The sequence below is a fragment of the Nannospalax galili genome, unplaced genomic scaffold (assembly GCF_000622305.1).
Source record: "Nannospalax galili isolate Female #2095 unplaced genomic scaffold, S.galili_v1.0 scaffold156, whole genome shotgun sequence".
NCBI lineage: Eukaryota > Metazoa > Chordata > Mammalia > Rodentia > Spalacidae > Nannospalax > Nannospalax galili.
This window is the reverse complement of record NW_008337625.1, coordinates 71,137-95,435: the sequence shown is the minus strand read 5'-3', so window position 1 is coordinate 95,435 and position 24,299 is coordinate 71,137. Positions and strand designations below refer to the sequence as shown.

Here is a 24,299-nt window from a genome sequence, read left to right as displayed (position 1 = left end):
CAGCAGGGTGGGCTCGAAGGCGGTCCTCTCTCTTACCTCGCACGCGGTTGAGGAGACCGGTAGGCCTGGATAGTTCGTGCTGAGTGATGCCGGGAAAACTTCGCAGCGAGTCCAGGCTGGGGTCGGACGCGGCAGAGGAAAGCATGGAGACGCTGCCGAAGCAGAGCGACAAGGTGATGCCGCGGGGTCTGCCGGGGCCGGGGCTGGGACCGCGCGGGGCCGGGCCGGGACGCGTGGCTCGCTTCGGGGTTGCTCACGCGGAGCCCCGGCACCTATGGTTGGCGCCCCGCGTGGAGGCGCGAGGCGCCCGGGACGGCGTGGGCTCCTCCGCCACCGGTCCATTTGACACCCAGAGAGGCCGGGAGCCCACGTGGCCTCGGGACCCGGCGCGCGCTCACCACCCAGCCCCACGCTGTTGGCCTGGCGAGAGCATGCGGAAGGGAGTTAGGGCTAAGTCCGCGTGGGGACTGAAGCTTTGGACCAGCGCACCAGCGTCATCTGTAGTGACATCCCGTGCCTCCATCCCTCCGCACTAAGTCAGATGTAGTTTTTCCCTGTAAAAAGTTTTAAGAAAATGAAGTGATTCAAATCCTAGTATTCGTTGTTCAGATCTCCCGTGGAATTGGAGTTGAAATATCAACATATTTCTTATATTGGGGAGCTTAGTGAGCACTCAAGTGACTGTCTTGTCTGATTCTTGGCTTTTGCTTTCTTACTGATTTAACTTGTGACAGTCTGATGATTAAAGTTGGGGGAGGGGGGGCTGTCCCCGTATGCATCCTTTCTGTCTCTGGGGTTTGGGGATGGAAAACTCTTAAGACAGCAATATAGTGTGGCCTGCTGGGAAGTGCACGGAGCACAGACTGGTTAGCAGCAGGTGGGTGGGGAATCCGTGTTCCTCACTTTCTTCGCCTGTGTCTTCTATTGTGGGATGCCCAAGGGAAGAGGGACATGATGGTGCTCCTTTTCGTTTGTGAACTCACCTTCCTGGGTGAAGAAACCCACTCTGTTTAGTTGAACAAGGGTTGAAAGAAATCAGGTTTTAGGGAGAGACTAGCCTGTTTTTCAGTTATCTGTTCATAGTAATGTGGCAGAGATACTACTAGTAAACCATCAATTTAAAAAAATATATTTTATTTTTATTTTATGTGTATGCGTGTATTGCCTGCATGTAGGTAAGTGTACGCAGTGCCCATGAAGGACAGAAGAGGCTGTCAGATCCCCTGGAACTGGAGTTAACGGACAGTTGTTAGCTGCCATGTGGGTGCTGGGATTTGAATCCGGGTCTTTTGCAAGAACAATCAGTGTTCTTAACTGCTGAGCCATCTCTCCAGCCCCGACCCATTACTTTTTTTTAAAATGAGTTTTGTAATGTCTAGGATAAAACCTTGGGCCATCTCATAAGCTATGATTTGAGAGTAGAGGCCAGGTCTGAGGTCCCAAGGAGGTAGAATTTAGCTTATGATCACACTGTTGTATACTTCTGGAATTGCCTGAAACTGTTTTAGACAGATTCCATTTAATAGGGTGGCTACAACTCCTAATTGGAACAAGTTCTCAGTAATGTGAAAATTTTGTGTTTTAAGTTCACGTTTATTTCCGTGTAGCTAAGAAATGGTATTAGAAAGCATACTGTGGGCTTCTCATTCGTTGCAAGGTGAAACTACAATGCTGAGGTGCCCAAAATTGTGTTTTTCATAATACAAATATCTTGAAATAATCTAGAATTAGTAGATTTAGTGGATCACACAAATGTATAATGACTTTATTCAGTGTTTGTGTCATCTTTATTAATTTTTTAGAAAGCTAGAAAAGAGAAGCCAAAATCTAAGAAGGCTGAAGAATCAAGAGAAGCAGTGGAAGAAACTGTCCCCCCGAAAGCTAAGACAGGTAGAAAGAAAGCAGGGCCTTCTGAAGATGACATGAATTCTCCTAAATCCAAAAAGACCAGAAAGCAAGAGGAGCCAGCTCAGGATGACATGGCTGCTCCCCAAACCAAACCTGCCAAGAAGAAAAAGGAGCCTGCTGAGAAGAAGGCTGTCTCTGCTAAAACCAAAGAAATAGAAACCCAGGAACCTTCTGAAGAAGACACAGACGCTCCAAAGCCCAAGAAGATGAAGAAAGGAAAAGACTCTAATGGAGACATTGGAGAGAAAAGCCCCAAATTGAAGAATGGGTTATCCCATTCCGAGTTGGACTCCGGTGCCAATGGAGTGACCGGTGGTGAGAGCAGTAGCGAGACAGAGCAGGTGAAATTGCATTTTACTTTCTCATTTTTAATTTGGTCTTTTTGAGACAGGGTCTCCCTGTAGCCTCAGCTGGCCTGGAACTTGCTGTGGAGACCAGGCTGGGTTTGATGGCACAGAGATCCATCTGCCTCTGCCTCCAGAGAGCTGGGATTAAAGGTGTGCACCACCACGCTTCGCTTTATTTTTAATTTAAAAATTTTATTTATTGTGTGGCTGCCCTTCTACCTGTGGGTCCTGGGACTTGAACTTGGGTCTTCAGGCTTGGTGGCAAGTGCCATTACACACTGAATCATCAGTGGTTGGCAAAGTGGTACTTGAATAGACTGCATATTTTCTTGTTTCAGAAAAATAGTTAATGTGCATGTACTTTTTAAACATTTACAATTCTTTTGGTGATAGGGATTGAACCAAGGCCTTGTGCATGTATACCTTAACAGTAGAAGGGAATTTGGTATGTTTGGACCTCCTGGGGAGGGTGAGGAGCTGAGGGTGGGAATTCCTACTAAAAATTGCATCAAGAATCTTTGTTTACAAATAAGTTGGTCTGTTCAAGCTTAGGGAAAGTCTTGATCTACTTACTTGCAAGTCAGAAAGCAACAGGAGCATTCGACCCGAGTTAGACCCATGTAACTGGAACCCAGGGTCTCTCTGTCACCAAATTAGGATTCAGTGAAACCACCAAAATTTTATTTTATGTGTATGCGTGCATGTATGTTTGTGCACCCATATCATGCATTGCCTGTGGAGGTCAGAAGGCATTGGATTCCTCTGGAACTGGAGTTATGGATGGATATTAGATACCATGTGGGTGCTGGGAATCAAACCTAGGTCCTCTGCAAGAGCAGCCAGTGCTCTTAATCACTGAACCATCTCTCCAGCCCCCCCCTTTTAATGTTTTATTATTTTTATTTTATTTATGAGTGTACTACTTGCATGTATGTATGTAAGTGCACCCATGTTGTGCAATGCCTAAAGAGGTCAGAAGAAGGCATCAGATCCCCCAGAACTAGAGTTATGGATGGATGTTAGCTGCCATGTGGGTGATGGGAACTGAACCTTCACCACTGTGCTATCTCTCCAGCCCCCTTTTCTTGGTTCTTTAGGCTATTAAATTACTTGTGTTGATCTGAACAGAATTAAATATTCACTCTGACTTAGATTCTGTTATTGTCCAGAAACCCAGTCAGGAAAGACGACCATGGCTAGGTGGATTCAGTCATACCTGTCATCCCAGCACCCAGGAGGCTGAGGCAGAAGAATCTGGAAGCCCAGGCCAGCCTGGGACTATACAGGGAGATCCTATCTCAAGAAAGAAAGACAAATTCTAATTCTAAAAGTCTCTCTTTGACTTAGATCCTGAACAACATGTGCAGTTTTCCCCTAAGTATAAAAAAAAAAAAATCAAGAGAATTGGAAATTTTACCTAAAAGATAAAAGTCCTCTCTAACTTTAGCAGTCCCTCATTCCAAAAATAGTAAGCACTTTCCAGGTACAGAGGTAACTGGTGTTAAATTTTGACGCTTCCTTATAGTAATGTGTATATACAACTTTAAAAAATCAGGTTAAGGGTGCTGGAGAGATGGCTCAGCAGTTAAGAATACTGACTGTTCTTGCAGAAGACCCAGATTCAAATCCCAGCACCCACATGGCAGCTAATAAGTGTCCGTAACTCCAGTTCTAGGGGATCCAACAATCTCTTCTGTCCTCCACAGGCATTGCAGGACACGGGTGCACTTACCTATGTGCAAGCAATACATGCTTACACGTAAAATTAAAATAATTTTTTAAAAATCAGGTTAAGGTTATATCATTGGTAGTATTGTATTTTGCCTTATCCATATTTATATAAAGTATTTTTCAATATAAGTAGCTGCATATTTAATTTTCAACACTATGTAATACATGTAAAGTTTAGAAATTCACTTACTCTTCTATTTCTATTAAATATTTTGAGTGTTTGTCCTTAAATCAGATCCTAAAGAACACTTCTGGGTAACCATTCTCTTTTCTGGGGTAGGATGTGTATATAGGAGTGTATCTGGAGGCCAGAGGAAACTTTAGGGGATTGATTTTTTTTTTTTTTTTTTGCCTCCTTCCCCCCATGGGTTTTGCTGATCAATTTCTGGTTGTCAGGCTTGCATAGTGTTTAGAACCCACCCCACCAGTTATTTCTTTCTTTCTTTTTTTTTTTTGAGACAGGCTCTCACTGATACTCACTGTGTCGACCAGGCTGGCCTCTCAGTGATCTGCCTGTCTCTGCCTTGAGTGCTGGGATTAAAGATGTGCACCATCACACCCAGCAACAATTATTCATGGCGTAGTTTGTTCATGTGTCATGGCACATGTGTGGAGGTTGAACAACTTGTGTGTAAGTCAGTTCTACCATGTCGGTTCTGGGGATCAAATTCAGTTTGTCAGGCTTGAGAGCAAGTGTCTACCCACTGGGCCATCTCTCAGGCCCAAAGATAGCTGTTTCAGAATAGGGTCTCAGAAGGCTTCCTGTATTAATCGCATGTGAGGTACTCATTTCTGTGGTCTTTTACTTTGGCAGGAAATACCTGCGGAACAAAAAGAAGGCGCTTTCTCTAATTTTCCCATATCTGAAGAGACTGTTAAGCTTCTCAAAGGTAATATTCTTGAATATCATATAATGCTAGTGCATATAATTTGGAAGCACTCTTTTGACCACCCCTGGCAAGCACTCTTTTTTTTTTTTTTTTATTGAGGCAAAGGAGGACCTATACTTGCTATAGGTCAGTATACACGGCTATACAATGGAGTAGACCTGTGTATCTAGATAGGATGTTACTGGTTTGATGAAGTGATTGAAATTTAATTTCTATTCAGAAGTGTGATGACTGATGGTGCTGAGACATTAAAGCTGTTTACTGTTTTCCTTTTTATCCTCCTGCACCTGTGGCAAATCTTGTTGGACTGCTGCTGAACTGCCTAGGTAGTTCCAGATGCTTCCCTAGGTGGTTCTTCAGTAATCAGGCAAAGAACAGTCTAGAATGCAAAGCATCGGATTTCCAGGTTCAGATGGGCTTACTGATGAGATTTTATGACAAATAATCACATTAAAAGTATAATTAAAAGTTGGGTAACATTTTTCAGTGTGGCATATTCTTCACTATTTGAAATATATTTGAACCTGATTTTGTAGATGTTGGCAAGGTAGAACTCCATTCTCCAGGACCAGAAGCATCAATGTGTTTCAGTCCTTGGCTGTAGTTGGTTTTTTAAAACAGAATGTCAGGGTGGAAAGTGGAGCTAGGGATTAATGTTATGTTTAGTGTGTGCACAAAGCCTCTGGATTTGCTCCTCAGCACTGAAAACAAAGACAATGGCAGATAACATGGTTGATTTGTTCACAGCTCGTGGGGTGAACTTCCTATTTCCTATACAAGCGAAAACATTCCACCATGTGTACAGTGGGAAAGATTTAATTGCCCAGGCACGGACAGGAACTGGGAAGACATTCTCCTTTGCCATCCCCTTGATTGAGAAACTTCAGGGTGGGCTGCAGGACAGGAAGAGAGGCAGAGCACCCCAGGTAACTGTCTTAAACTGAACCCAGGAAGAACATCTGGGCCTGGTTTACGTGTCCTGTTTCGTTGTGAGTTCCCCCTAAGGTTCTTCCTGTGCTCCCTGAATCTATCTGAAATAAACTGGGTTGATTCTTTTATGTGTATGAGTGTTTTGCCTGCTTGTATGTAAATGTTTCAATGAGTGCAGTGCCTGCGGAGGCCAGAAGAAGGCATTGGACCCCCTGGAACTGGAGTTACGGACTGTTGTTAGGCATCATGTTGGTGACGAACGCAGGTCCTCTGTAATAACAGCCAGTTCTCCTAACCGCTGAACCATCTCTCCAGCCCCAGTGTCTTTATTTTTGCATAGGCAGAGTGAATGGTGTTTTGTTTTTTTTTTTAACTTTTTAAAAAATATATTTATTTTATTTTCTGTGTATGCCTGTATTGCCTGCATGTAGGTAAGTGTACCTGTGTCGTGCAGTGCCCATGGAGTACAGAAGAGGCTGTCAGATCTCCTGGGACTGGAGTTACGGACAGTTGTTAGCTGCCATGTGGGTGCTGGGATTCAAACCCGGGTCTTTTGCAAGAACAGTCAGTGTTCTTAACCACTGAGTCATCTCTCCAGCCCTGTGGTCGTTTGTTTTGAGACAGGATCTCACAATGTAGCACTGGCTGGCCCAGAACTTGCTATGTAGCCCCAGCTGACCTAGAACTCTCTGTGGAGTCTGGCCTCCATCTCACAGAGATTCACCTCCCTCTGTTTCTGGAGTGCTAGAATTAAAGGCATCGCTGGGCAGAGGCAGACTGTCTCTGTGTGTTCAAGGCCATCCTGGTCTACATAGTGAATTCCAGGCCAGCTGGAGCTACAGGGAGAACCTATCTCAAAAAGACCAAAAAAAAAAAAAAAACAAAAAAAAAAACCCAAAAAACCATGCACCTCTATGCTTAGCAGAATGGGTGTTTTTAATTAGGGGAGCTTTTCTACAAGTTTTGGAGCTGGCCTCCTTAAATCCAGGTTTGCTTAAGTCCAGCCTTTCTTTTGCTTTTAGTCATTCACCTTTTAATATCTGTTTCTCAAAGATTATTGTATTAAATTAGAATAATGCATAGAAAGTGCTTGGTTGCTCAGGCACACATAAAATAGAGGTACTAGCTATCATTCTCAGTATATCTCCTTGCCTTGGTCATTTCCCTGCAATGCTGCTCCATACTCCTTGCAACCCTCTTAGAACATCATGTATGTGGATACCTACTTCTGACTGGTATGATCATAGTCTTTCAGAATATTTGTTGGATACTCTATTAGTGGCCCTGTCCATGTAGAATGTTCCAAAGCACATAATAGATGTTTTGAAAATATGTCAAGATGAGTTGGGTGAGCAGAACATGGTAGTGAATTCTGGATTGGCTAAGAAATAATTATTGCACGGTACTTTGAGTTCAGTCTGTTTTTCTTTCAGGTGCTGGTTCTCGCACCTACAAGAGAATTAGCAAATCAAGTAAGCAGAGACTTCAGTGACATCACGAAGAAGCTGTCCGTGGCTTGTTTTTATGGTGGGACTCCATATGGCGGTCAAAGTAAGTAAATTCAAAAGCTGGGGAGGAAGCTGCCTGTAGTTCTGGTGTTCTGAATGGATGCCTCCCCCACTTGATGTCTGATCTTTACCTTTTCTAGTCAATAGACAGGATTGCCCCCCCCCCTTTTTTTTAATGTAGAACAGGCTGGACTCCCATCTCAGATCCACCTGCCTCTCCCTCCTGTGATAAAGGTGTATGCTGCCACTCCTAGCTGGCTCCTAGGATGTTTTGGTGTTGGTATTTACCTAGACTGCAGCAGGACAGAATCCAGTGTGTCAGTTTCTCTTCCTGTGCATGCTTGTTTGTTGCTCTAAGCAAGCTCTTCCCATGTGGATAGTGGCTAATGTTGCTGACCCTGGTCCACTCTGTCACTTTGCAGTCAGGACCTTGCTGAGGGGGAGGATCTAAGGCATACAAAGCTAATTATTCATCAGTAGAACTAAGGTTTGATTTGAATCCTGACTACTCACATAGTAATTATGTGACATTGTGTTCAGGTTTTCTATTTGTGAGGATTGAATTAAATAATGTATGTAAGGTGCGTGGTATGATCCCTAGACTGCATTGGCAGTTCAGTTTTTTGAAAAAGCCTCGGGCTGGACAGGTGGCTCAGTGGTTAGTGTACTGGCTACTTTTCCAGAGGACCTGAATTTGATTTCCAGCACCCACATGGCAGCTAACAGCTATCCACAACTCCAGTTTCAGGGGATCCAACGCCCTCTTCTGGCTGCTGCAGGCTTTGCACAACATGCATCTACTTGCATACATGCAGGCAAAACACTCATACACATTAAAAACACTTTTTTTAAAAAAAAGCTTCATTATTACCATCTCATCCCAGTCACAGCATACTTCTCCCTGCCTCCCTATTCAGTGTCTCTGCACCTCCCTAGAATGTTCACCCTGTTGTGCTCTCTTATTTTTTTATTTTTGGTCTTTTTGAGACAGGGTCTCCCTGTAGCCCTAGCTGGCCTGGATTCGCTATGGAGACCAGGCTGGCCTTGAACTCACAGAGATCCGCCTGCCTCTGCCACCTGAGTGCTGGGATTAAAGGCATGCACTACCACGCCCGGCGCTCTCATATTCTGCTTACTTCACAGAAAATTCCTGTTTCTCAGCCACACATGGTGGTGCACTTAGGGCATAGGGCAGGAGGACTGTGAATTCAAGGCAATCTGGGCTACAAATCAAGACCCTGATGCAAAAACACTAAAAACGAATTTCTCTTAAGATTGTTCTTAGGGTCTGAAATTTTGACATTTTCTGCTAGCCAAGCTAAAAGTGATTTCTTTCTTGGGGTACCCTGTCGAACATTTTCCTGTCAGGTATGACACTGGACTGTCACTTCTCAGATGTTTCTCCACTGGATTAGGAGTACCTTACATGTTGTCCTTTATCAATTATGCATTACTTTGAAGGTTAGAAAACTTGAATGGATGCCCAGGCTGATGAAAGGAATTATCTTAAACACAGCAGATCTTTTTATTGATATTCTTCTTGGTAGTTGAACGGATGCGGAACGGGATTGATATTCTGGTTGGGACACCAGGTCGCATCAAAGATCACCTGCAGAATGGCAAGCTGGACCTTAGCAAGCTCAAGCATGTTGTCCTGGATGAGGTCGACCAGATGTTGGATATGGGGTTTGCTGATCAAGTGGAAGAGATTTTGTGTGTTGCGTACAAGAAAGGTAAACCCTGATTTCAGGAACTGATGAAAGGGTAGTAATGAAATAGTCTTCCAGGAGACAAATTGAGCATTGGGAAATTAAGGGAACTTATTTAGGAAAACTTGAAATTTTTAAAGTCATGATTTGTTACTTAACTATAATGGTGAAAGCTTGGGAGAGTAAAGGAAAAAAATCTCATTCTACCAGCTTGGTGTGTTGTTCTAACAGCTTTCAGGATATTCCTGATGTCCTGTGGGGTATGTGTGTTAGTTATAAATCACTTCATATATTCAGTCTTCATGAAGTGATTGGCCATGATTTAATTCTACCAGCTATCCCTTTTTTATTCCATATAAATAATTTTGTTTACAGTTGCTTTTGTGCAGATTTCCTCAGTATCTAGAGTTGGTTTTGTAGGACAGATTTCCCTAAGTAAAACTACTGATTGAGTTCTTGCAGCTTGCACTGCCATTTGGAATGTATGAATCAGTGTTCTCCTAAGTGCAGGTGATAAAAAAAATAGTGGCTGAGCTCTAAAGAACAAATTAGATTTTCTTTGGACAGTGCTGAGGATCGAACTGAAAGTTTTATACATGATGGGCAACTTCTCTACTACTGAGTCACACCCCAGCCCTGGAATTGTAGATTTGTAAAATACTAACCTGCTGTGGGTTTTGTTACAGGTTATTTAATTTAGAGATTTATGCTGGTTGGTCACTGGACCCCTGGAATCCAGTTGGTGGATCTCCTATATTGGACAGATTTCATTTGTGATTCAGAAAGGGCAAAGATTAGAAAACAAAGTATTATTACTTCAGTGATTCTTTATGATAAACATTATTTCTTAGTCTTTCTTTGTCTATTGGGGGTCTTTCATTTTTGTGTCCTCAATGCATGGCTGGCCACCACTGGTCTGGTGAATATTGGTGGCTCCTGGCAGTACTAGGTGTGGCGGAGTAGAATGTAGGCTTGTTTGGATGATTCATACTGACTTTTTTTTCCCCCAAGATTCTGAAGACAATCCCCAAACATTGCTTTTCTCTGCAACTTGCCCTCATTGGGTATTTAATGTTGCTAAGAAATACATGAAATCTACATATGAACAGGTGGACCTGATTGGTAAAAAGACTCAGAAAACAGCCATAACTGTGGAGGTAAATGATTCATTTAGTTGCCGGAATTAGTATTAAATTGTCTTGTTTCCTGTCTGATAGTATTAAGACTAGCAAATGCAAGCTTTTTTTCCCAGTTGAGTATGAAATCCATATGAAGAGCCAAGTAAATATGTATCTCTTTTGTGTATGGTGTCTGTGTTTTCTGAATTTCATCATTAATTTCAGAATCATTTGGAACATAATTGTCTCTGAATTAGTAAACAAAGAAATTACACTTAGAATTTAGCTTCTAGAGGGCAGTAGAGAAATCTAATGCTTCATCTGTTTTCATCTTAGGCTCCGGTACCTAGATGAATTCATTTCACCCAAGAACAGGCCTGTACAGTAACCGATTACAGATTGTATTTTTAAGTGGATTGAAGGAATCATAACATATGCAGATATTTCTTGTCAATTACTTGGTTTCCTGCAGGAATCTGGAGAATAGCACTTCTTTTTCTGTTTTCTGATTACTTTAGAACATAAAGAAGCCAGATGCCCTTTGGAGAAAAGAGAGGCTGGCGGACAGACCATGTTGCTCTTTTCTTTGATGAATTACTTAGTTTCATTCTTTTCCCTCTAAGCAGTGTTGGCAGCACACAGCTCTGTAAGGCCTGCACAGTAACTTCCTGTACCAAAACATTAGCCATTAAGAGTTGAGAAGATACTTGTCAGGCTCTAGCAAAGTTGCTAAATGTTGCTTCTTCTCTTAAAAGCATCTAGCTATTAAGTGTCACTGGAGCGAGAGGGCAGCAGTTATTGGGGATGTGATTCGAGTATACAGTGGCCATCAAGGGCGCACCATCATCTTCTGTGAAACCAAGAAAGAAGCCCAGGAGCTGTCACAGAATACATGCATAAAGCAGGTTGGTCCTCATCATGCCCACAAAGCTGGGGCCAGTCATCACCTTGGACCTGTCTGCTCTCAGTGTCAAGTCACCCAGTGGCTTTCAGTTTATGTTACAGAAATGAAAGGAAGCTTCTCATGGTCAGGGTATGTGTCAGCATACCTAATCTGTCAGTCCTGCCTCACAGGTGGAGAATGGGGCTTCAAATGTAGGGCTACAGTGACAAAAGTAGGTGGTACGGTCACTCTGAGGTGGTAGTCTCAAGCTTGCATACTATAGTTACAGTTGATTTAGTGGCTGGGGAGATGCAAATAAATTGGAGGTTTTTCCATGTAAGAATGGACCCATTTCCCACTTTGTAATGTTTCCAGCATTGGTATCATCACAGTATGACCCCACAGGTTCGTTTGCGAATGTGTTAGATGATTTTTCTTAGGCTGGTTTTCTCTTTGACAGGATGCCCAATCCTTACATGGTGACATTCCACAGAAGCAAAGGGAAATCACCTTGAAAGGCTTCCGAAATGGCAATTTCGGTGTTTTGGTGGCAACTAATGTTGCTGCACGTGGGTTGGACATCCCTGAGGTTGATTTAGTTGTACAAAGCTGTCCACCAAAGGTGAGGTTTTTGTTGTTTTTAATATTAATACTTTTGTTTCCTTAGGATATTAAAAGTTACTTCATTGACTTTTATGTAATCATAATAGCTGATGGCTAAGGTACTAAGGCTGATTTTTAAAATGAACTTATTAGGTAGAGGCAATAGGTATAGGAACTCAAGGCCACTAAGGGCTGGCTCTGTGAGACCTTGTCTTGAGACCCCTCTGCTGGGCCTGGTGGTGCATGCCTTAAATCTCAGCACTCAGGGGCAGATCTCTGTGAGTTCAAGGCCAGCCAGGTGGGTCTCCTATTGAGACCCTGTCTCTAAGTAAATAAGTAATGCTGGGATTAAAGGCCAGACCTCATGCCTGGCTTTTTACTTAAATTTATAGTTTTCATTATGTACTTTGGATTTGGAAGACTGGCAGGAAAGAACGCATCATTATTTCTTCTTGTTTTTTTGGTAGCTGGATAAATTCTTTTGTGTATTAGTGCCACATTTTCCTTATCCTTTCATTGTTGAAGGACATCCAGGTTGAGTCACAAATATTGCTGTTGTGAATAGAAACCTACCTTGTAAACTAATTTTTGTTAAAAATTTGAGTATCTAGAACTAAATAAGATGTGTTATTAAAATTAACTTCTAGGGCCGGGCATGGTGGCCCATGCCTTTAATCCCAGCACTTGGGAGGCAGAGGCAGGCGGATCTCTGTGAGTTCAAGGCCAGCCTGGTCTACATAGTGAGTTCTAGGACAGCTGGGGCTACAGGGAGACCCTGTCTCAAAAAGACCAAAAAAAATTCTGAAACTTAAACATATATTTTTAAATATTTTTTATTTTACGTGTATTATTGTATTGCCTGCATGTATATGAGTGCACTCGTGTTGTGTAGTGCTGAGGAGATCAGAAGAGGGTGTCAGATTCCCCTGGAACAGGAGTTAAGGATGGTCCTCAGCCACCATGTGGGTGCTGGGAATCAAATCTGGGTCCTCTGCAAGAGCAGCCTGGGCTCTAAAACCTCTTGAGCCATCTCTCCAGCCCCTTAAGAATATTTTATTATTTTTACTTTATGTGTATGAGTGTATTGCCTGCATGTATATAAGTGTACCCGTGTTGTGCAATGCCTGAGGAGGTCAGAAGATGGCATCAGATCCCCTGGAATTGGAATTACAGATAGTTGTTAGTCATCATGTGGGTGCTGGGATCCAAATGCAGGTACTCTGCAAGAGCAGCTAGTACTCTTAGCCACTGAGCCATCTCTCTAGCCCCAACTTTATTTTATCTTTATGTGTATGCGTATATTGCCTACATGTATAAAAGTGCACCCATGTTGTGTAATACCCACAGAGGACAGAAGCCATCATTCCCCTGGTACTGGAGTTGTAGACAGTTGTTAGCTGCCATGTGGGTGCTGGAATTCTAACCCAGTTATTCTGCAAGAACAGCCAGTGTTCTTAACTGCTGAGCCATACCTCCAGCCCCAGAGCCCCAACTTTTAAAACTTTCACTATAGCTACTTGAAAACTGGAATTACACATGCCCTCTGTAATTGTGCACAGGGCACTGACCTCAGTCTCAGAGGTTTTCTCATAGTGTTTGATTTCATTTCTGTAGGATGTGGAGTCCTACATTCATCGCTCTGGCCGGACGGGTAGAGCCGGAAGGACAGGGGTTTGCATCTGCTTTTATCAGCACAAGGAAGAATATCAGTTAGCACAAGTGGAACAGAAAGCGGTAAAATGGTTTTCCTAATTTTCAGCTTTTACTGACTAATTTTAAGGTTTCCAATTATGTGTCTGTGACTGAGAGCTTGTTACATACATGTTTGTGTGCTATTCTGTGGTATTGGCCCATTAAAGTAACTTTGCATTTGAAACAGTAATGTATATTTCTTATGTTTGAAAGAGAGATTTTTTTTCTTAAAGAAAATAATATAAAACCAGAAATGTTTACACAGGTCAGGAAGGGTGGGAGCAGCTCACAAACCAAAGGGATTCCAGGAGGGAGCATCAGAAGGGGAGTGTGGTCTGTGACAGTGCATGCCGAGGCCAGAAGATCACAAGTCTGAGGCAGCCTGAGCTATGTATTGAGACCCTTTCTTTTTTAAAAAGAACAACACAAACTGGGCACTAGGGAAGCAGAGGCAGGCAGATCTCTTGAGTTTGAGGCCAGTCTGGTCTACATAGCGAGTTTCAGAGGCTATAGGGAGACCCTGTCTTAAACAATGAGACTGAAAGATGATGATGATGATGATGATGATGATATAATAATAACACAAAAAGATAAAGGGGAAGGAGAGTCTAAATGTCTTCATGGAATTGATCATTTCTGTAGGCAATTCCCCTAGGAAGTAGCGCTTGACCCCTTCCTGTGGCCTTTCAGGTTGCACTGGATGACTGCCATGCCAAGAATAGAGAGGTAGAGCATGAGGCCTGGAGTGGAGGGTGCGTGGCTAAGAGGAATGTGGCCTCTAATCTTTTTCTCTGGCTGGGAATCGGGAGGCCTACTCCAACTGTGAGCAGGGACTTTTTTATATTTTCTACATGGAAAGTATGACAAAGAACAGTGGCTTATAGAGAACATCCTAGTGGGAGAAAAGAAAGCATGTCTATTCTCCAGGAATGCTTCAGTGCCCTGGAGTGGCTGGTGTTCTGTGACAGTGGCCTTGGCTGTGCTTGCAGTTCCAACCACTATTTGTGTGTTTGAAACCAAGTCTGTTCCTTTTGAATTTTCTCTCTGGAAATTGTGAGGAGACTGTCTTAAGAAATAAATTAAAAATGGGAAAAAAAATAACTCCTTAGAACCATGAAGGCATTGGAAACCAGGAAAGGTAGGCATGGAGTTCCTGTGATTTCAGTGATTTTTGATCTAGCAATGTCAGTTTCATGGCTAACAATGGACCATAATCACATGACACAGGAGCAGTGGGAGGATGTTGTGCCTGCTCTCCAGGAGCTCCTTAAGCTGCCTCTGTGTCTTCTGTGCGCTTCAGAAATAAATGTTGGTTTGATTTTCTGAGACAACATCTTACTATGTAGCCTAGGCTGTCCTTGTACTCAGAATCTTCCTGTTTCAGCTTCCAGAGTACTAGAAGCACAGTCATGGACCACTGTCAAGCTAAAAGCTTATTTCTTGTTTTAATTTTTCTTGCAATAAATACATATTTGGTGGTTCTAAAAAATACATTACTAATCTCAGTGGAAACAATTGACAGCCATTGCATATTAAATTATGGTTTGTTTTCTTCTAGGGAATTAAATTTAAACGGGTGGGTGTTCCTTCTGCAACAGAGATAATAAAAGCTTCCAGCAAAGATGCCATCAGGTATGTTCCGTACTACTGTTCTGTGCTGAATGTCTTTGTCGAATAATGGTTTGACCTTTGAAATTTGCTTTTTTTAATGATTGACATTTAACCCAAAAACAGAGAGTAGAATTTGATACGATAAGTATCCTTGTTTCTAGTTATCCCGGCTCAGTCCTGTTCTTCCGAGAAAACCACTAGCAATAGTTTGGTTTGTATTGGATACTTTGAGGAACCTCAGATGTGTTATAAGTCGTTTCTAACCCATGCCTAGTTAGGTGGAATCACAGATTACCTTCCAAATCTTCATTAATTTAATCCCCTGCCTGGTAGAATGGAAGTTGCTGCAAGGTGAGGATTAGGTAACTTTTTGCTGGAGATGTTGCTGGCATTGGGAGCAAGGCATTATTGTGTAGGATTATATTATAATACTATATATTATTATTATATTATTATTATTAAGGATATTTAGCTGTTTAGGATTCCTGGCTTTTGCTCTGTGTGTCATGCTCCTGTGGGTAAGCAGGGTTAACAAAAAAACTACTTTTAGGGGTGAACTACATTTTCAGCCAAGGAACTACTGAGCTGTGGTAGATGTGTGAAATGCTTTTGTTAAGAACAGGCAGATACAGGACTGGGTTCCTGACCCAGAAGGCAGTGGTGTGCTCTTGTATCAAAATGAGGAGCCTTAGGCCATGGGTGGGTGTTAGAAATTCAAGAATGGCATTGCAGTGCTTCAGGGTTCAGTAAACTGAATCTGATGGGAAATGATACAGTGTATAAAGATGAAAATAGGAAAGAAAACAGCTTCTTGAGAACCTTTATAATGACAGAAGTTTCACATTAAGACCCCTGGACCAGATCAGGAAGCAGAAGGTCTTTCCTAAGGAGCAGTGGACAGGAATGAAGAAGACAATCTGCCATGAGCCATAGCTGTTCGGAAAAGAAAAGGGGAATAGCAAAGAAGCAATCATGGAGCTCACCTGAGACTCTTTATAAGTTACAGACTTGGGTCAGCAGGTGTCCTATTTTAAATAAATGAGTAATGGGAGGGCTGGTGAGATGGCTCAGTTGTTAAGAGCACTGGCTGCTCTTGCAGAAGACCTGGGTTCAGTTCCCAGCATCCACATAGTGGCAAACAGCTGACCATACTCCAGTTCCAGGGAATCCACGCCCTCTCACTGGCTTCCGCAGGTATTGTGCACTTGTGATGCACTTACATACATGCAGGCAAAACACTCATATACATAAAATAAAAATAAGTGAAATTTAAAAAATTAAAATATGAGTGTGGTAGTAAAATATGCAGGGTTGTCCATGACTGGAGATAGTGCTAGCTTCAGCATAGTAGTGAGGAGATGGGAATGTTCTGCAAACAAAAAGATTCTGGCAAGTGTCCTAAGCTGGGGTTCCCAAGTCCAAGTTCAAGAAATAGAGTTGGTGACAAGGAAGAAATGTTCTAGTAATTGTGAGTGATGGTGTTAAGTGGCGGCCCATTCACAGAGCCCAGTTCACCTTACCCTGTACTAGATCATTTTCAATTTGCAGGTGTGATCATTATTAATGCCAAGAGTAGCCATCTACTAACAATCTCATGAAAGTCACTATATATATTGTTTGTTTGTTTGAGACAGGGTCTCCCTATAGCCCCAGCTGACCTACAACTTACTATGTAGACCAAACTGGCTTTGATTTCATGAGGTATCCCTGCCTCTGCTTCCCAAGTGCTGGGATTAAAGGCATGCCCCACCAAGCCTAGACTATATATATATGTATATATATATATTTTTTCGGACCTGAGGCCCGAACCCAGGGCCTTGTGCTTGCTAGGCAAGCACTCTACCACTGAGCTAAATCCCCAATCCCATATTTTTTTTTTGGGTCTTTTTGAGACGGGGTCTCCCTATAGCCCTAGCTATCCTGGAACTCACTATATAGACCAGGCTGGCCTTGAACTCACAGAGATCCATTTGCCTCTGCCTCCCAAGTGCTGGGATTAAAGGTGTGCGCCACCGTGCCTGGCCTCCCCATATTTTTAACCTATATATTTAGCCCCGATTTAGAGAATCTTTTTAAAAATTTCATAATGTGACTTGTTTTCTCTAGTTCTAAAACTTAACATGTGCTTATTGCTAAAAAAAAAAAAATTGAACAGGCCAGGTATGGTGGCGCACACTTTTAATCCCAGCACTTGGGAGGCAGAGGCAGGCAGATCTCTGTGAGTTCTAGACCAGTCTGGTCTACATAATGAGGTCCAGGCCAGTTGAGGTTACAGGGAGACCCTGTCTCAAAAAAGACTTGAAAAAAAGAACATTGTTTACCATCAGTTTAAAAGGCATTATAGGGCTATGCACTGTGTGATGCAGACCTGTTATTCCAGCAGTCAGGAGGTAAAAGCAAGAGGATCAAGTTTAAGACAAGCCTGCTTTACATAGCAAGTTGCTGGCCAGACATAAGACCCTGTCTCCAAAAAGCACAACAAAACAAATGCTCTGTGGAACCTCTTTGTATTGGGGTTATAGGCATGTACCATCATGCCCAGTTTATGCAATGCTGGGGATGGAACCCAAGGTTTCTTGCATGTTAGGCAAGCATTCTGCCAACTGAACCACATCTCTAGTCCCATTGATGAACATTTTTTAAAATTACTCATTTAAAATTACTATGGGAGGGGCTGGAGAGATGGCTCAGCAGTTAAGAACACTGGATGTTCTTGCAGAAGACCCTGGTTCAAATCCCAGCACCCACATGGCAGCTAACAACTGTCTTAAAACTCCAGTTCCAGGCGATCTGACAGCCTTTTCTGTCCTCCGTGGGCATTGCATGGCACGGGTGCACTTAACGTACATGCAGGCAATACACACATACACATAAAAATAATAAAATAAAATAAGTTACTATGGGAACTTGTCACCTACAAATATGCTGTCAAACCACAGGCTTTTAGATTCTGTGCCTCCCACCGCTATTGGCCACTTCAAGCAGTCAGCTGAGAGGCTGATAGAGGAAAAGGGAGCTGTGGAGGCCCTGGCAGCAGCACTGGCCCATATTTCAGGTGCCACATCAGTCGACCAGCGCTCCTTGATCAATTCACAAGCGGTAAGACTTGGACACTGTAGAGTCTAAGACTTGGAAAAAAAAATGTATTTAAACTTCCTATTTGTTTTTACTTGCTCAAAGAGATAGGAAGGTATCAACTGTATTTTGCTATTTTTCTAGTTAAAATCATATAAATCAAAAGAAACAGAAAAGATTAGTGGTTCCCAGGGGTAAGGTAGGAGGAAAAGCATAGTAACTGCTAATGGGTGTTCTGGGGTGATCAGATGTTCTGGAATCTTAGATAATGGTTTCAAACTTTGTGAATGTATTTTCCAAAAAAAAAATTTCAAATGCACTGAATTGTAAACTACAATAGTGAATTGCTTCCTTTGATAAATAGAAGTTTTCAGACATTTGTTGAGGTAATTGTAGATGCTCATGTGGTGTGAGTACTACAGAGGTCCCCCTGTACATTCAGCCCAGTTTTCTCTGGTGATAGTGTTTCAGAAAACCAACAACCAGGTTATCAACATTGATGCAGTCTTCCAGTCTTAATGAAAAGAGTTGCCCAGTTTGTACTGATTGTGTGTGGTAGGGGAAGGTGGTGCTTTTAAAAAGTAAACTTCTCCAGCTAAGTGTGGTGGTGCATGCCTTTAGTCCCCGCACTTGGGAGGCAGAAGCAGGTGGATCTCTGAGTTCAAGGCCAGCCTGGTCTACATAGTGAATTCCAGGCCAGCTAGGGCTACAGGGAGACCCCGTCTCAAAGTAAACCCCACCAAAAAAAGAACTCCAAAAATACTTTCTTGAGCAAATTTTTGTTTTCAAGACTTTAATTTATGCCCCTTTCTTCTGCAAGGGCTTTGTGACCATGATCCTGCAGTGCTCAATTGAAATGCCCAACATTAGTTACGCTTGGAAAGAACTTAAGGAGCAACTGGGTGAGAGCATTGATTCCAAAGTGAAGGGAATGGTCTTCCTCAAAGGCAAGCTGGTAAGTCTGGACCTCTTCATGACCTCACTTTGCTTCAGTGACTTCCTGTGGTTGGCAGAGTGTGTCCCTTGACCCCATGGGGGATGCAGCATCTTCTCACTCTCCTCCTCCCTGGCCAGTGTATTCTGTCGCCTCCAGTTACCACTTGGTGACTGGCAGCACAGTTGTCACAGTCCCAAGCCTGTCCTAGTGCTAGGCTTCAAAGTCCAGCCACTTCCCTATTATCTTCACCTACCTGGCTTATTAAGTATTTTAGTTCAGAGCTTTGAGTTCTAGTTTGAAACTTAGAATCTTATCTCCTGAACCTTGAAGTCATCACTGAACCCTTCCTGGGAAATGAGGATAAAAAATGCAGACAAGCCAGGCATGGTGGTGCAGCCTTTAATCCAGCAAAGGCAGAAGGATCTCTGAGGTGAAGCCAGCCTGGTCTACATAGCAAGTCCTGGCCAGCTGGGACTACAGGGAAACCCAGTCTGAAAAAAATGGGGTGGGGGGCATAATACCTAAGTATTATTGGAAAATAGTTCTTAACTGTGTCCCCCCTGGATGGTGAGGTGTGTGTATTAAAGGTGGAGAACTTGCCTCACTAACCAGATCAGTTTGATACTGGAGGTTATGTGAAGATGCGTGGTGAGTTAAGTAAAAGTGTGATCAGAGAAGCCGTGAGCTGTCCTCAGCAAGTTGAGGATAGAACTGCCCCATTACCATCTTCAATTCTGTCTCATCACCCCCAACACCCCAGTAGTACCAAGCACCATGCCTTCTTATCCCAGTGCAAGTGTCAAGTACAGGCTGACCCCATTGCTTAACGGTGTCTTCTCTTCACTGAGTCCTTCGTAATTTCACTTAGCTTTAACTCCCTGTGAAGCTTCCCCATCCTCACTACAATTAGAGGGATCCTTCCCTGTCTGTCAGTTTTTAGGGCATACTGTTTACCTTGGTAAATTTTACCTTGCTATGATGCTTGCAATGGAAGGCCTTGATCCCTGTGATGTCCTTTCTAGTTACCTATATACCCTCAATGAATGCCTGATGTTGTACTTGAAATACTTGGTAATGTCAGAATCATCAGTATCTGACTAGAACCTGTGCTGTAATTGGTGTTGGTGAACTGCAAGATGGAAAGAGTGTAACTTAACCTGTGCCCACACAGATAGTTTGGCATTTTTGGTGACTTCCCAGACTGATTTAGGGCACTTCGTACCAAAGACTGCATCCTGTAAAGTGTATTTCTCTCACAAGGAGCTAGATTCTGAGAAACTAGAAAACCAGCAGTAGTTTTCTGGTTTAGTTGTGTCATCCTGAAGACAGGCTGGCGCAGTGTAACATCCAAGAGTACCTCTAGCCAGGAAGTTGCAGCATCTTCTGGTCCTTTTTGAGCTGCCCTTGGCTTTCTGCTGTTGCGCTGTCAGGAGTTTTCGTGTGCTGACTGTGCTCTAAAGTCCATCTGGTTAGTACTTGCTGGGTTCTTACAGAGTACTTTGTATTGCAGTATTACTCATTGTGTACTGGTTGGATTAACACTGCTTGCTTTGATTTTTCTAGGGTGTTTGTTTTGATGTCCGCAGTGAAGCAGTCACAGAAATACAGGTATTTTCTCCTTGGTTTTAATATTAATAGACTAATAAAGTTTGTTATGAAAATACAGAATGGGCTGCAGCCTTTCTGGTGCTTTACTAAAAGACAGTGGAGAAACGCTTCGCAGAAGCTGAAGCCGAGTTTACCCTTGTTGAGCCTGCCTTTTCTCCTTTTCTAGAGTTGTACACAGTATCCAGCTTTTGTCTGTTGTGCTCTTTGCAGTACAGTTTCGTGCACATTTTCAGTTACTGCATCTTCCTTCAGCACTGCTGTGAGAAGTGTTTATACACAGTATATTTGCTTATGATCTCTGACAGCTATAGCGACTCCGCAACAACAGTATTTAAAAATGACATAGCAGTGGGGGCTGCCTTCCATTTAACAATTAATTCCATACAAGTGGCACTGGCTTTGGGGGCCACATTACTTGGCACTAGCAGCTTTTGTTAAGCACCTAAGTTATCAATCTAATTCTTTGGAGAATGGCAGCCAAGTATTTTTTTTCATGGTGTTAACCAGATTTAATAAATTAAATCCTTGTGTCCACAGGAGAAGTGGCATGATTCTCGGCGTTGGCAGCTGGCTGTGGCAACAGAGCAGCCGGAACTGGAAGGGCCACTGGAAGGCTATCGGGGTGGCAGAGGCCAGCGGGATGGCAGCCGTGGCGGTGGTGGTTTCAGAGGACAGCGAAGTGGAAGCAGAAACTTCAGGGGACAGGGACAGCGGGGAGGAAATAGAAACTTCAGGGGACAGCGCCCAGGAGGTGGCAGCAAAAGTAGCAGATCCCCAAACAAAGGCCAGAAGCGGAGTTTTAATAAAGCCTTTGGTCAGTGAGTGAACCAGAGATTTGCCTGGCCAAATAGGATGGCATAACAGTGTGGAACTGAACATTGTTTTCGCACAGTTCAAAGCCCACAGTGTTACCTTTTTGATCAGTTGCTCAGTCCTCATTCCATGCAGAGAAACAGGCTTCTAAATTATTTCTTCTGACCATTGTCAGTTTTTATTTGAAAAGGGACACAGATTCATTGCATCTTTGTTAATATGTCTTGTAGATGTACAAGATAAAATCAAACAGTATATCTGCCTATCCTTGTATGTTGTGTGCATTTGTGTGTGTGCATGTACTGAGACTTGAACCTAGGCCCTCACACATGCTAAACAAGTGCCCTACAACTGAACTACATCTCCAGTCCCCAAAATGTCTCTTACTAGTGTCCTCTAAAAGATACCCAAGGGAATGCTTCAGTCTCTGGAGAGCCACTTGAGCCTCTGAAAGTCAGGGCTTTTGATAATTGGCATTCCTTGGCCTCCTGACAATTACTCATGTCCTAGAACAGGTCTTCCGAGGATTGATGCTGAGAATGTTTTTGAAACACCATTTGAAACTTAGCTGATTTGAATAGTTTGTTCCAGGCTGCTCTGGCTTTGGGGGACAAAACACATTATCAGTTCTCTAGCTGTACATCTTGATACTCTGTTTCTTATAAGGTGACTAACAGATAAAATGTAGAAGTACATTTTAATAGAAAGCCAATGTCTTTAACGTTAAATTCCAAATGTATAAAGTGGCTCTGTAGCTTCTTTTATAAGTTATGAGGCTGGATAAGTGATATTTAAATGCTTATGTTCTACTTTAGGATTTTTGATTAGCATTTACCAAGAAGAAATTAAGGGAGGAGGGGGGCACAGTTTGTATTCCTGAAGAGTTTTTCCAAAAGGTCCACAAAAATTCTACACATGTCAGAAGGAAGCATCCATAACTGAGGAGCCAGAGAAGATGGGGACATATTCTTTGCACATGGGTCATGGATGATTCAAGAGGTTAACCACTAGTAGGCAAGCTAGGCTTCTAGGTGCAGAATGGTCAATTGTTTCTTCATCTTTTGTTGTTGTTGTTCTTTCTGAGACAGGGTCTCCCTGTATCTCCAACTGGCCTGGAACTCACAGAGTTCTGCCTGCCTCTGCCTCCCCAGCAATGGGATTAAAGGTGTACACCACCATGCCTGGCTTAAAGTGCTTCTTTGTTGAAAACTTATCAGGGCTTAGAGAATTCTTTGAGACAAACTGTAATTTTAGTTGTTGCTTTGAGGGAACTGAAGAACTCAGTGTAGCATCTGGCCAGGTGACTCGATCATATTTCTCTGGGAAATGCCCAGCGTGGGAGCTTAGAAGAGCGTGGTGTCTTCTTGCCTTGCTAGAGAAGACTACACTGGCAATCTTAGAATAAGCTAGGAAGGAAAATCAGAACCACATGAGTCTTCATTTTTTAGTTGTTTTGATAACTGAAATCTTCCTAAACTCTGATTTGATGTGGTCTTTGCCATTTACTGGAGCACTTGGTACTGAGGGCTCCGATCACCAGCTCGGCTCATAGTGGAGGCAGGTCTTTTTTTTCTGTTTGGATTTCAATTCTCTCCTTGAATTTGACCAGATGATTCTTCGTACTCTGCTCAGAATGTATTACTTTATCTGCTTGTCAGTTTCCACTGTATTCCTGTTCTTTGTTGATGGCCTTTGTGGAGTATAATTTATTAAGCTTTTATTTTGCCCAAATACTAGGCATGCTTTAATAATAACTAAAACATTTCATGGTTAGAATAGGCATATGCCATACCTGGTAGACTAAAGGACATACTGACTGCCTGTTCAGAAGGAATGGCTAAAACCTAGATGTGGATTATGTGTTAGCCTGTAGAAAAATGATCTGCCAAAAATCAAACAGCAAGGGGAAAGATCCATAGAAGCTTCATTTATACAATTTTAAATAAAACGTGATTTTCAACAAATGAAGGTAACTTTTTTTCTGGGTCCCAGAATTAAAACAATATTTATAATTCAGTTATTATTTGGTTTAAAATGGGCTTGTTGGGCTACTCTAGATATCTACATTTTTTTTACTTTACTGTTTTCTACAGAGACAATATTTTCCAGTTTATCAAATAACTGGAATTTTAAATTACATCCTGTTTTTATGTTGGAGCTGTCTGTATAGGAGTTTCTCTGTAGTTGTACATAAAATGTTTTTACAGTAAAATGAGTTAATGTATAAATGCTGCATTACGCTATAATAAAGATATTAATACTTTATACTTTGGTGGCTTTTGTTTTCTAATATGAAAATAGTTTGACATTGTTATTGGAACATCAAAAACTAGGTCTAAAAGTCTAGTGAGGGGCTGGAGAGTTGGCTCAGTGGTTAAAAGCACTGGTTGCTCTTGCAGAGGATCTGGGTTCCATTCCCAGTACCCACATGTTGGCTAACAACCATCTGTAATTTCAGTTCTAGGGGAATCTGACACCTGACCTTTGCAGGCATTGTACAACACTGGTGCACTTACATGCATATGCAGGCAATACACTCATACACATAAAAATAGTAAAATATATTTTTTAAATGTTTAATGAAACTTGGGGGTAAGAATGTAGCTCAACTGGTAGAGTACTTGCATAGCATGTATATAGCCCTGAGTTTCATCCCAAGTATTTATCAACCAAATATGTTGCATGCCTGTAGTCCTAGCACTGGGGAGATAGTTTGCACCTAAATGGCATATCAACATGCTTTTTTTGTATTTTGTTTGAGAAAGTTTCAGCGTCTAGTCTCATCCTACATATCGATAATATCTGAAAATCAAAAAAAAATTTTTTTGTCTTTTTTTTGAGACAAGGTCTCCTTGTAGCCCCAGCTGTCCTGGAACTCTATGTAGACCAGGCTAGCCTCGAACTCACAAAGACCCGCCTGCCTCTGCCTTGCAAGG

The 24,299-nt window shown here is 42.4% G+C and overlaps 1 protein-coding gene across 1 annotated transcript; it reads left to right on the top strand.

The window, feature by feature from the left end:
* Positions 1 to 2: 2 nt before the first annotated feature.
* On the top strand, positions 3 to 23,300 carry Ddx21 (DExD-box helicase 21). Its single transcript, XM_008832640.3, has 15 exons — positions 3 to 173; positions 1,803 to 2,249; positions 4,801 to 4,876; positions 5,624 to 5,802; positions 7,240 to 7,357; positions 8,862 to 9,047; positions 10,035 to 10,180; positions 10,897 to 11,046; positions 11,485 to 11,646; positions 13,242 to 13,361; positions 14,878 to 14,951; positions 17,870 to 18,029; positions 18,826 to 18,960; positions 20,506 to 20,550; positions 21,088 to 23,300. Exons 1-15 carry the CDS (start codon positions 87 to 89, stop codon positions 21,370 to 21,372), a joined length of 2,370 nt encoding a protein of 789 aa, XP_008830862.1. The 5' UTR covers positions 3 to 86; the 3' UTR covers positions 21,373 to 23,300.
* Positions 23,301 to 24,299: the final 999 nt, after the last annotated feature.